Raw genomic sequence first — 13,559 nt, forward strand, 5'->3', positions numbered from 1 at the left:
AGCAAAAAAAAAACATGGTTCATTTCACCAAAACAAATCAAAGATTGAAGAGACTGCATGCAACAAAGGAAAGGGCTACAAAGGACTAAAAATGGTATCAAGTGTTCAGAATAATAAAGGATAATAGCCTGGATTCCCGAATCTGACGCACCTGGTAATCTAACAAAACTGAAAACAAACAATTGAAGCCTTATTTGCTTAGCAGACACTCTTAACCATAGCAACTTATATGGTTTAAGTTGTATCATACACACTGTTCTGCTGGATATTCACTGAAGCAATCTGAGTCAATTACCTTAGTCAGTGGTAACACAGTAGTGCTTCTTTGGAATTTAGGCAGCAACCTATGGTTGACTACCTCTGCTCCTTACCACCACGTCAAACTGTTGCCTGGTGTCGTTTTTTTTTACATTTGGTTTGACAGATACATAGTCAGTGGCATTTTAATATGTGTCACATTACTGCCCATTCTGATCATAATTAGTTACTTTAAAGCCTTAATTGGCTTCTGTCTACGTTACTGATATCTGGCCTTTCTCCTGAATGACAGGGATATGGAATTTCTCAGCTCATAATTGGCTGACGTTATCAGCCTCGCTTCATGAATGCTCCACAGCGATGTTTACATTTACATTTACATTTATTCATTTGGCAGACGCTTTTATCCAAAGCGACTTACATAGGTTACAGTTCTTTACAATGTTATCCATTTATACAGCTGGATATTTACTGAGGCAACTGTGGGTTAAGTACCTTGCCCAAGGGTACAGCAGCAGTGTCCCAGCGGGGATTGAACCGGCAACCTTTGTTGTTGGCTCTTGTTATTGGCTCTTTACAAATGTGTGGTGTAAAAATGTGCAGCATCTTAAGTCATTCAAACCGTGGCAGGTACAGCACCAACACCCGGGTCAGAGGCATTCTGTTCAAAACTTTATTGTACACTTGGCCTTGTAAACGTATGTATAAAATACAACACGGCATAGCAATGACACCATTCATTGCAAAGGCTTTTCCTCACATTCAAAAGGTTACAATTTAGCAATGTATGTATAAATCACAGACTCATTCCTTTTCTTTACCATTTTTTTTTGTTTTACAAAAGAAATCTAAAGAAGAAAGTTTTTTTATTATTTGTATCAGAAGATTCTACAGTATATCTCACTTGCAAAGTTACGTGTCAAGAATTAACAACTCGCCAAACATTTCAACCGTCTCATAATTATCCTCCCCAGAAAGTCTTCTGCAGGCCGAGTCCTGACCATATTCCTAGTACAGCCACACTCTGAAATTTTGAGAATCTGGCCCTATTAGAATGGCAGGAGCTACAGTTATACCAACAGAAGAATTGCAGTGGAGAACTTGGAAGCACACAACTTGGTTTATTGATAAAATACTTGTATTGAGAATGTAGTGTAGTACTCTTTCAGATCCCTTTCAGTTTTGCTGTGGGTTAGGTTATTCTGGCTCTCGGAAGAGAGCACCTCTGTTGCGTTTTAATTAAAATTACAAGTACAGTTATAGAAATAAAGTGAGAGGACAACCAACAAAGAATAACAATATCAAGTAAATGTTACAGTGTAGACCGGACAAAAACATTTTCAGATGTTTAAAAAAAAAAACTACAACTTTTGCGCTCATGCTGAATGGAGGGATTGCTTTGGTTCCCCTGACGCGCTGCAGTTCTGATGCAGCCGCATTGACTTAAGTTCCTACCACAGAAGATTTGGACGACTGATTTACCTCGAAGCTCATTCGTTTGGACTGCTCTTAAAAACGGTCCGCCCCACCAAAGCAGAGACAACGAATGAAGTTTAAAAAAAAAAAAAAAAAAAAGACAAAAACAAAAACAAAAAAAAAAAGGAGCTGGGTATCAGCCGTGGCCAGTGCCAGAGTTTGGGGAGGCCCAGCAGGCCGGAAGGGAGTTGAGACAGCAGGTTTCGCCCTTACCTGTCACCCCATCACCCTCCGCCCCCCTCTCACCCCCCCCCTTGCCCTGGCTGGAATGGCAGTATGCCCACCTCCACCCTCTCCTCTCCTCTCCTCTCCCGCCTCACAGCTCGTCACCCACATGCGCCTTTCGGAACGCATCGCCCGTCAGCTTCTCCTGGGCCTCCTTCATTCCCGCCACCACTGCAAAGAGAGCAGGCAGACAGGTCAATCTCACGGTGCGCTGCACGGCAGACAGATTTTTGTCCCACGGCACTGACCACGGGATAGGTTTCAGCTTTTTCAGGATTGGGGCGGGTATGCTGATTGTGGAGCTTCTACAGCGGGAAGAAAATACCCAGAGCTACACTGCAGTCTAGACATGCGGTTATTTTTGTAGAGTGCCTTACTACTGCCATCTACTGGACTCTTGTAGGTAGCACACAATGTCTACAGATTCACCATGATCACTTTTCCCAACCCCTTAGGAATGTCTTTTAACAAACCAAAGCCGAAATTTGAGAATTTCTTACATTGTCATCTGGTCTTTGGCAATAATGACTAAAGCTGAAATGATGTAGCTACATTTCATCAGACTTTTATGTAAATGTTCCTCTTGTTTTTAGCAAAAATTAGTGTGCAAGTGACGTAAAACAAAGCAGAAGATAGCATCAGCTTCAACAGTAAACACATTTTCTAAAAAGCATGACTACAACGCACTAAATGTAAAGGCATGCCTACCATGATCCGCATTGCTGTAGAAATACTTATAATTGGGATTCCCGTTTTTGTTGGTGATCTCAGGATGGACCTTTCCACTGGGATCTTCAAAGAAATGAACAATAATAACAACAAAAACACATGAAACGTGAAACACAACCTTTGCGCCAACACAGAGCCTTTCCGGCTAAGATTCCATCAGTTAGAAATAGCCCTAGAACCTGCAACAGTGCTGGTAACGTGCAGACTCTCTTTATAACAGAGGAGGCCAGAGAGACAGGCCTGACAAACCACAGATCTGACTGTCTACTCAAAATAACCGTGACAGAAACACCACCAGTACCTCCTGCTATCTTGGTGGGGGGAGGAGCGGATGTTTGCTTACCAAGGAAAAGAATTCTGGGAATGTATCCTCCATCAGGACTGAATGAATCATCTTTAGGCTCCTCCTCATCCTGCAGACAAGAAAGAATTGTGTTTATCACTGTCACTCAGCTAGAAAACAGGCCTGGAAAATATTAATGCAACTTTACAGAGATCACACATTGAATGTGTATGACCCTGCGAGAAAGCTTAACTTGAAAAACTCAGATCCTAGAGTACATGCAATTCAGTGCTGAGGGCAAAAACCCCCTCACTGGCAGAATGAAGACCCTGCATTCAGGACTGGATTGCAATCCTCATGAGCGCACTCTCACCTCCAGATTGACCATGACGAAGTTATGTGCCAACTCGGAGATCTCCTTGGACTCTGCAAACTTTGGCTTCAGGGCTTTTGGGGAAAGCAACATCAGAAAAAGCATTAACAATGCGGTCATTTACACTGAAGAAGTCCCAATGAATGAAACCATCTAAACACCTCCATTCACCAAGGCTCTCCAACGGTGGAGATTATGAATGCCTTTCTATTTGATACACTGCTAAACCTACACCCTTTCAGCTGCAAGGTCAATGTCTTTTTATTGATTTTCCCTTCACTTTTACTAGATAAAACATTCATACTGTTTCCAGACCAAGCAGATAACACTGACGCAATGAGGCCTTTTATAAAGATACTCACCTTTGCAGGCTCCACACCAGGTCTTGTGGATAATGACCATCAGAGGCAGTCCGCTGCACAAGACAAAAATACTCAGATGTCAAAAACTAGGGGAGGAAAAACTAATGTGCACACTTGGAAATAAATGCATCGGTACTAAAGGCCTGGTTGCACCTGGCACATAACTTATACCATGCTAGTCATGGACACAGCCTTCCAAGATCCTACCTTCTGACCTGACTTCATGACATTTTTTAATCCTTTTGTTTATGGGTAAACAATATCACCTCTATGGTGAGGGTGTGTTTGGTTGATACAGGCCTTGAGAGGGGAAAACATGTGGGAATTTGGGAGCCATCCAAACAGCCTGTTGTAACATACAGTATTATGGTCTAAACTGATATCATCATTTCCCAGTTTTGACGGTGTAAGAAGGTGACATACCTGGCCTCTGCCTCCTTCTTCCCATCTTCCAGAGTCCTCCAGTGGATGTGGTCACCGAACCCTGAGAGAAAGCAGAGAAAAATGGTCTCATGGCGATACAAATGGGTAACTATCACAAGCATAATTTTGAGCTCTCCAAAACCATGACCAAACCAGACCGATGGGATCCAATCAGGGTTCCAAGAAGGTGAACAAAACTCAACAGACCTCTTCTACCGTGGCAGGAGCATGAAACGAATTCACGCCCAGAAAGAATAACTCCAATTAGAACAATAGATGTCGCTGGGAGTTCGACAAAAATCGCGTTCATACACTAAAAATCGCAGTTACTTCTAACACGACACCGGGGATACTGTTACAGTACCCTTTCACATTTAAATTTCCTGCTTCCTTCTACATTTTACTGAAGGTGCGGCTAACAAGAGTGGGTGTGTCATGGATATTATATCCCTTTCAGCTGAATGTTGCACAACGGGCTCATATAACGCGACATGAACAATAAATGCACACCGCTCTACTATGTCATACCTGCGTGTGAGCAAGTATAAATGTGGTGTAAGCAAGCCTGATTCAATATAAATTTCTTCTAGCACTGCGAGCAAGGGTCCGCCAAGACATTGCTTAAAATACTCTAGCTGGCTAGGCAGAGCTAGCTCAGGAGTAAGATGAGAGGGCGGCTGGCAATTTATGTTGGCAGTCCAGACGGATGTGCGGAATTGATTCATTCATAGTGCAGTTACCCAGCTACGGCAAAACTAAGTGCAACAGAAAGTCAAAACGAGCAAAATGGAATCTCTGCAAATATCTACCTCGCATAACAACGTTAAGTCGCTGGTGAACGATAGGCTACATCAAAATCTACAGCAAGCTAGCAAGCTATCTCCGCAATGTCAGGAGGACTAATTTCGGTGAGTAATGTTTGCTAGCGTCAATACTTTCCAATGCATTAGCCATATGGATAGCTAGCCTGGCTAAATAGAAGTAGGCAGTTAGCAAGCCATATCGACTAGCCCACCTATACATAAAAGAAGCCAACCCTACGGTAACGTTCGCTAGCTAGTAGCAAAATGAACGAGACAGAGCCAGGCGAAAATGTCGATTTTATTAGCTGGCCAGCTAGAAAGCTATCAATCTATCTGGACTGCTGGCTAGCCAGAGACGTACGGGTGTCCCTTACCTTTCCCACCCCCTTCAGCCGCATCCGCTCCGGGAAAAGTAAGAATCAGACAGAGAAAAAGAGAAAACAAAGCGAAACGAAGCAGCGGCGTTTGCATATCCATTCTGAGATCCTGCGGAGGACAAGTGAAACGTCTCCGCTCTCAGATCCGGTTATTTCACACCACTCACTTTCACAGGCAGTCCCGACGCGGAAATGACGAGACTGGGCGGGATTTGTGTTCGTTCATAACCCTGCAGCCAGATCTGATTTTTTTAAATCGGTTAATTCAGGTCAAGGTGGAAGCAAGAGTTGTCAGACTCATAAAACGTTGTGTTGTTTAATGTCATTATTAATGGCTTTATTAATTGTCTCTGTACGCTGATGAGGCAAATATATGGAGAATGGGCAGAAGCAGGCCTATTGTAAAGAAGGAACGATCAGCGATCCTTGAAGTGGAAAACTTAAGAATTAAAAATGTTAAATAGATGTTTCAAATGTTCTATAACCTTAACACAAGTGGTCCTTTTTTACACGACAAAACAATTTTTTAAAGGTATTGAGATAGCCTTTCCCATGGGAAAGCCATGAAAGATTCAAGTAATTCAAATTTCTTAAAATATTGGCCAATAAAGCCGTTAAATTTGTGAGATTCTTACATGCATATGAATGGAATGCAGGCTGGGAGTGAAGGATGTCTGTTTATGACGCCATAATCACATCCGATCTTGATGGTTGTGTTTGCTTATTTCTCGGCAACCACATACGGCATTATGTGACTTGGTGTCAACCAGTCTTGGGCATTAAGGCTGTACAGTGAAGCATTAAACCGGTCACCTGTGCCTGCCTTAAAGGTTGAGATTCTGCACATTCCATTGCAGATCAGGAGATTACAGTTATCAGTGGCTTATTGGATTAATCTGCAAACGCTCTCAGTATTTTAGTGACATACACAGTGGTCTTAAAATTCCTTCCTAGGACATGACTCTTCCGCTACTTTTTCACGAATACCAGATTTTTTCTTCACTTAATAATTATAAAACAATTTACAAATAGGTATAGTATGTATACAGTAGGCATATGTGAGCAATGTGGAAAAATAACTAAAAGAAGATATAAACACCATCCATTAATTTGTCACCTCTGGTAAACAAACGGCTGAGAACAAGACAGTGATTATTAACCAATTAAACAATACAAAAAAAAAAACGTTCAAGTCCACAATCAATAACAATTAGAAAAATTAAATGGATTACAGGATTAACATCATATATTAAGAAAAGGGGAAAAAAACAGCAATTTATTATTACATCATTGTCCTACTCTAAACAAATGTTACGCAGTATTTCCTGCCGCTGCCGCTTTGCCCTCGCTCTCTGGTTCAGAAGAGAGAAGTGATGCACCACTAAACTGGTTTGCACTTTGCATGACACTGAAAAAATGTCAGTGATGGCCACAACCAAGGAGGGTTTACAGACCTATAAAACTCCTTGCCACAACTGACCAAAAGTATATAAAAAAAAACTATGAACGTTTTCCATCCATATTATAACATCATCAAAGCTGTCCAACAACAGAATACTTCATTGTTACCTTTGCAATTAACCTGAGTCTCTCAGAGCCCTAGTAGTTTTCCCTCGCTGGCAGGTGTTAGAAAAACACTGATGCGTGGGAAAATTTTTAATAAAAATGCACCACAAAAGTCCTCATATAATCAATTAAAAATATTTCTGTTGACATTTTGTTAGAAACATGTCCAGCCAAACCAGAGAAACCACACTTGACGCATGTGTGACAATAGTGTGCAGTGGTATTTTTTTTTTTTACAACGAAGTCAACAGATTAGATCATGATTCGCCTCGACACCCCCACGCTTTATAAACGAGCCAATGAAATTTGAGTGCGTCTTTTGTACGATGACTACAAATTCCATCGATGTTCATAGCGTCACATGGTCCACAATGCAAGTTCTTCCTCAGATCCGCCATTTTTCCTCGCCGCGTGTTGCTGCTGTAGCTGTCTGTGTAGAGCAGTCTGGTGAAAGAACAAGTCCGCCGCCTGTCTTCTGTTCGCGGGTAAGAGAACCGAGGCATCTAAGCACATTCGGGAAGAGTACTAGCTGATCGAAATAACAGCTTAAATAAGGTAGACACTTTTGTTGGGTTTTCCTTCAAGTTCCTATTTTGTTAGATGGCAAACATTGCCATCGATCAGAAAAATTAAGTAAGAATTGTAGCTTGCTAACAGGCTAAATAGGCTAGCTATTAGCTAGTTAGCAGCACGCTAGCGAATGCTGTTTGTGGGCAAAGAAGTGATTGGGCCTAAGGTGATATATTTACCTGTATAACAAATATATCATCTACAATTCAGAAGAATAACAGACTGAAATGCCGCGACACAGTTAGAAATGTTTGTCAGTCCATGTGATTACAGCTATCGCTAGATATTGTTGGCTGGCTAACATTACCAGCCATATGCGACGTTGTTGGTCAGACAGTTAGCTAGCTAGCTGGCTGGGTAACAAGCTAGTAACGTTATTTCCGTCATCTACCACATTGTGCTTTAGAGAGCCCGTGGACATGGAAGAATTAATTTGAGAATACTGAATCAAAGCTAACTTGCTTGCTAGCCGCTTCGTTTTTATTCGCGACCTGTAACATTAAACTGCGCTCAGATCCTTGAAATGTGGAGTGAAACGGTGCTTTCCTCACTCGTTTTATCCGCAAACACACGGCCATGTGGTTCAGATCAGTTTTGACTACCCGTGATAGTCTGATTCCAGGAACACCGGATCCCACTAAGGGGCTAGTTACGACGGTAATTGTATCCCCAGGAATCAGTTTACTGACTGTACAGTCGTATGCAACTTCGTTGAAGATGACGGGGTATTGGTAAGAACATAAGTCCTGGCCGATAGCCGTCTGAGACAGTGGCACCTCCGCTTAGTCGTAACAATTGTTACCCACTGAGTAGAATGTTGCATTGACTCGTAAGATGATGCAGCGCTGCCGATGACTTGGAGTAACAGATACATTGTCACCCGTGTGTTGGAATTTGACTACATGACAATCAAAGCAAAAGAGTCGGAAGTAAGTTTACGCGACGCTAGTGCTAGGTTTTGGCTAAATGCATCTCATGGAGTTGTAATTAACATGTCCTGTCACAGGTAACAACATGAATCAAGAGAAGCTAGCCAAACTTCAGGCCCAGGTCCGGATAGGTGGAAAGGTAAGACATTTCGTTTCTTACATTTTCTTTAAAAACAGTAACATAACAAACATTGTGAACATTTTCATGATGTCTGGTTCAGACTACAGTGCCTGGCTGTTCTAAGTAATAAATCCATTTTCATTTGAAAAACGAGTTGTAATCCTCCTCATTATCAATGAGGTTTTGGCTGTCTTCCAGTGTACACGCTGTGCATCTAAAATGTTTAGACCGGTTATATCCTACCCAGAAAAACAGACCTTTTTTTACATTTCTGCCACACAGACATTAGAATGTGAGAGAAATTTGACTTAATTGACTTAATGAATTGAAGAATCGACTTCCCCCTTATTCAAAGGCACAGAGGCCCTGAGCCCAGTTTGTGCTTGGTTATTTTGATGTCAGAAAAACAGCTGCTAACAGACACACGGCATAGCAGCGGCAGTTTCCCCTGACATCAGCATTCCTTTTATGGAGAATTCTTTGACCCATTCAGCTGTAGCAACCGGCTTTGTTCAGTTCCTGAAGTCCAAGAGGCTCCCGTTGGTATTGTGACAGGGCAGCTTACAAACCGCACGGAAATGCCCCCCCCCCCCCCTGTCAAAACAGCCATTTAACGTTTATCAATTTTTAAACGTTATTAGATTTATTTTGTTAGATCGTGAGGATATAATCTGATCACACCGTGTTGAGGGGGGGGGGGGGGTCTGTCGCATCTTATCAGTTGACGTGTCTCTTTACCTCAGTTTTGCCATACAGTTCTTTTGTCCTTTCATCTGGATTTGTGAATGTCCAGTGTGTTGTCCTGTTGCTTGTGCCTTGTGCCTGCTGTGATTGCCCTGGGGCGGCAGTGTAGTATAGTGTAAGGCACAGGGCTCATAACCGAAAAGTTTTCCAGGTCGATTCCCCATTGGGGCGCTACCGTTTTTACCCTTGGGCAAGGTACTTAACCCACAGTTACCTTAACCCAGAATATCCAGCTACATAAACGGGTAATGCGTGAAATTATAACCTGTGTACGTTGCTCTGGATAAGAGCGTCTGCTAAATAACATCAGTGTGATGTCATGTAGTGACATTGTTTGGCCTGCAGGGGACAGCACGCAGAAAGAAGAAGGTGGTACACAGAACAGCAACAGCTGATGACAAAAAGCTGCAGAGCTCTTTAAAGAAGCTGGCCGTGAACAACATCGCCGGCATCGAGGAGGTAAGTGGCCCGTCACATTGCAGAGTGAGTGTCTGAGAAAACTCTTAAAGCTGACATTTATATTTATTTGCCCGGGGCACTTATCTAAAGGCACTGACAGGCCATTAGGAGATGTAAGTGAAGCGTACAGCACAAAGTACTAAAGATGTGGGCATTGTTTTGGGGTGAACCTGTATTTTGAAATGAAAAGTTCATACTGAATTTAACTATTTTATATGATTAAGCTCTGAAGGTGAAATGTAGGTTGGCAACCACAGTGAGAGCCTGTCACTGACCAGCGTCATCTGCCCCTCTCAAGGTGAACATGATCAAGGACGACGGGACGGTGATCCACTTCAACAACCCCAAGGTGCAGGCCTCCCTGTCCGCCAACACCTTCGCCATCACGGGCCACGCAGAGACCAAGCAGCTGACAGAGATGCTCCCAGGCATCCTCAGCCAGCTGGGTGCCGACAGCCTGACCAGCCTGCGCAAACTCGCCGAGCAGTTCCCCCGGCAAGGTGGGTGGGGACCAGCTCCGCGCCTCCGGCGCACCTGTGGGGGAGGTTGTTTTAGTGATGTTCTTGTGAAACGGGGTGCTAATTATAGGTGGATTTTAATCCCCTTCATTGCCCTTGCTGCTCAAAAAAAGTGTGTGTGTGTGTACAGTGAAACACGTGGAAGTGTAGTACATTGGTAAGGAGCAACCGAAAGGTTGTTGGTTTGATTCCCCTCCCCCTGCTGTTGTACCCTTGGGCAAGGTATTTAAACCCACAGTTGCCTCCGTAAATACCCAGCTGTATGACAGTAATGTAATGTAACATGTATAGTATCCCCTCTGAAAGAGTATATCGGCAGTGTCTCAATATTATCCAGTAGAGATGCCATGCAGGTGAACAAAGAACACTGCATGTGGTTCACAGTTAAAGGAAACAAGTTTATATGATTTATTACCATACTGTACCGTTATAGTATTACATTTATTGCTCAAGTCCAAAGTTTTCAATAAGCACATAGTGTGCTTGACCACAATGCCATCATTGATTGTTAGTGCAAGCTACAATACTATACACTGTGTAGCGTATCAATCGCCATGAAGTATTCCACAAAATTTCGATGTTTGGCTGAAGGTATTGCTTGACGTGCTTCTCAGTACTGTCCCGTTGACTTTGATTGGCTGTCTGCAGCTGAATGTGGTATTATTGGTTAACTCATTTGTTTTAAAATTGTACACCGAAGGGCAAAAAAGTACATGGCTAAAAAAGTGAATGGATAAATGACTAATCTCAAAGTTTACAAACCAGTTTCCCTGTGACACTGAGAATCCATTTAACATTGAAAGCAATGGAAAAAATGGTTTTGAAAGCAGGCATGCACCTCAGAAATATGTTTTAACAGAGCAAATGAAAAGGATTGACATGTTAATGCTTATTTTATCATCAAGGGTGTATTTAAATCAAAGCTGAAAGGAAAACATTGAATATTTTTTAATTTGGATACATTTTTATTTAACTTCGCAGTGCTTGACAACAAAGCACCCAAAGCAGAGGATATTGATGAGGAAGATGACGACGTACCAGGTATGGATTATATCAGTGTACATTAAGATAATCGAGTACAATATATAGTATGTAGTTTCATTCATGATCTCTTACGACTTAAAAATGCCTTTGTCATTAAGATGTATCGGTGTGTACTGTTAATTTTATTTTTCTCTGGGGAAAAAGTGGAATAACACAAAGAAATGCTCAATTTGAGTCCATTCAATAAATTGAATTGTTCATGGACAATGATGCTCCTGAACCAACTCTGAACTCTTCTTCTTCGTTTCTGCAGATCTTGTAGAGAATTTTGACGAGGCGTCGAAAAATGAGGCAAACTGAAGCTTCCCCCGGGCAAAGAGGGGGGACTTCAACTCGGGGGGACTTCAGTCGTGAGAGCACCTTGCTCCTTGCTCCATCAGAAAGTCTGATGCATTGCACCACCACCCACCCACCAACCAACCAACCAACTGAAGACGTTTTTTTGTATTTTTAACGGCAATCCGCTTCAGGATCCTCCATTCAGAAGGACTTGTGCTCTTAACAGCAAAGCTCCAGATAATGCCCAATGGTTAAAATTGACCTCTGAATCGCCAGTCTTGGCCATGATCACAGTGGCGAGGCAGAACGCTAGTCTTATTTAATTTTTTTTTCCTCTTTGTGAAACACAAAATAAAATCAATTGATTAACCTTTTCTATATGGTGCTGTTTTTATTAAGTAGGAGGCTGGCGTGTTGGTAGTGTCAAGGGTTTGGGGTGAGATTGTAGGCCACCTTTTTGTCTTGAGGGCTTCTGACCTTATTTAGGAATAGGATTGGTAAAGTACATATATTTAGGAGCTGCACTGAAGTTGGACCTTCTGTCAGGTTCTTGTGTTGTGTTAGTTGTGTAACGAGACTAGAGGTCTGTCCACTTGGTTTTGAAAAGAATCAATTTTTACAGATATGTAACATACCACTAGGTGGTGCCGATTTTCCTCTTTGCAAGTCGACATGTTTATAGAACTTGAGCTACATCAAATGGCAAAACCAGCTTGAAGGTATGGAATTTTCAAGACCAGACTTGACACTGTGCAAAATGCACTCTAGACTATATGCAGAACTATGAGCGTAGACGGGCCACACGGCCTCTTCTTATCAAACGCTCATGCCCTTACACGCCTAGTAATGGCTTTACATTCATAAAGCCTTTTCTGAAACTTTTTCTAAGCCTTGTGTTTCTGCTCTTGAAAAACCAGTGTTATGTCTTGAGGCATAAAATGCTTGTTTCTGGTGCTATTGTTTGCTTAGGGAATACCGATAATCAGTTATTCATTATGCTAATGCTATCTAGTGTATACTGTTATCTACACACAGACTATACTGTATTTCTGTTGGAATTGTAGGATCACAGGCCCAGCATCTAATTGACAGGTTGGGAAATGTATTATATACTATATTACATGGGTATTGGAAAACCCACAAAAGTGGTCAAAATGTTGTTTTATCAGGACATTTACTTAAGATACAGTGTCCTTGAGTTGCAGACCCACTGATTCTTATTTCCTCCATTCACTTGTGCTGGCCCAATCTGTGATATGTTAAAATAACTTTATGTAAGCTATCATACACTGAATGTTCAATCCCCAAATTAGAGCTTAATCACAAATTTGTGACTTATTCCTAGCTTGATCATGTACTGGCAGGTTTCTATTTTGACAATCTAGGTGTTCTAGATATTTAATGATTTACGTGTAGAGATTACTCGAAACTATGACGTGTTTTGTCGAAAAAGATTGTATTATACAGTATAGATGTACTGTGTAGTAGAGTTAGACCTATCCATAACCAGAAGTTAGCTTGCATTTTACACACAATATTTACTGTCGTCTACGATGCGGTGCGTTTATATCTCCTCGGACCTAGAGGGCGCTGTCTCTCACGCACGACGATCCACAGCGCCTAATTAATTTGTGAATCTGAGGGAAAATCAAAGCCGAGGCTCTTATGAAACTGATGCCATTTTGGTTCAAAAGTGAACCGCAGTGACCGCAGTGTCGGAGCCAAGATGGACCGCCCCTCTACGGCTTCGTAACCCTTCCGTACGCTAAATCTTTGGGGGGGGAGGGGTCGTGTGCGCTCTCGCTGAACTATTCGACTTACTGCCCAGAGCCCGGAGACGCAAGGAGTTCACTCAGTTACAAAGGAGATTTACAAATTCAGAAAAGAAAGAAAAACAGACGTTTGGAAGGATTGGAACAGCTCGTCCGCTAAAGACATGCTGGAGCCCCCCAGAAGAATTCCGCGGCGCCCGCTGGGTGCCTGAAAATGAGGGACCCTCTCTGTAAGTGAAGACGGGGCG

At 42.3% G+C, this 13,559-nt stretch overlaps 3 protein-coding genes across 8 annotated transcripts in view; 2 read left to right on the forward strand and 1 right to left on the reverse strand.

The window, feature by feature from the left end:
- Positions 1–1,842: 1,842 nt before the first annotated feature.
- On the reverse strand, positions 1,843–5,459 carry txndc12 (thioredoxin domain containing 12 (endoplasmic reticulum)). The gene is made up of 7 exons (XM_036554628.1): positions 5,307–5,459; positions 4,130–4,190; positions 3,707–3,759; positions 3,345–3,418; positions 3,032–3,101; positions 2,668–2,751; positions 1,843–2,130 (listed from the first exon to the last, which is right to left on the reverse strand). Exons 1-7 carry the CDS (start codon positions 5,407–5,409, stop codon positions 2,051–2,053), a joined length of 525 nt encoding a protein of 174 aa, XP_036410521.1. The 5' UTR covers positions 5,410–5,459; the 3' UTR covers positions 1,843–2,050.
- A 1,806-nt stretch (positions 5,460–7,265) lies between these two features.
- Positions 7,266–11,913, forward strand: LOC118795613 (transcription factor BTF3 homolog 4). 2 transcript variants are annotated; one of them, XM_036554232.1, is made up of 6 exons: positions 7,266–7,360; positions 8,452–8,513; positions 9,585–9,698; positions 9,997–10,198; positions 11,198–11,257; positions 11,514–11,913. In XM_036554232.1, the coding sequence occupies exons 2-6, from the start codon at positions 8,460–8,462 to the stop codon at positions 11,558–11,560; spliced, it is 477 nt and encodes a 158-aa protein (XP_036410125.1). In that variant the 5' UTR covers positions 7,266–7,360; positions 8,452–8,459; the 3' UTR covers positions 11,561–11,913. The 2 variants fall into 2 exon arrangements, with proteins under 2 accessions (XP_036410125.1, XP_036410126.1); XM_036554233.1 differs by lacking the exon at positions 7,266–7,360 and adding an exon at positions 7,389–7,430.
- Positions 11,914–13,272: 1,359 nt separating this feature from the next.
- zfyve9a (zinc finger, FYVE domain containing 9a) overlaps positions 13,273–13,559 on the forward strand; it is a 31,106-nt gene continuing 30,819 nt past the window's right edge. For all 5 annotated transcript variants that reach the window (XM_036554339.1, XM_036554342.1, XM_036554341.1 and 2 more), the window contains exon 1: positions 13,273–13,541. The gene's annotated coding sequence lies outside the window, so the exon portion shown is untranslated. The remainder of the gene's footprint in view (positions 13,542–13,559) is intronic.

The sequence above is a fragment of the Megalops cyprinoides genome, chromosome 20 (genome assembly GCF_013368585.1).
Source record: "Megalops cyprinoides isolate fMegCyp1 chromosome 20, fMegCyp1.pri, whole genome shotgun sequence".
Taxonomy (NCBI): Eukaryota; Metazoa; Chordata; class Actinopteri; order Elopiformes; family Megalopidae; genus Megalops; species Megalops cyprinoides.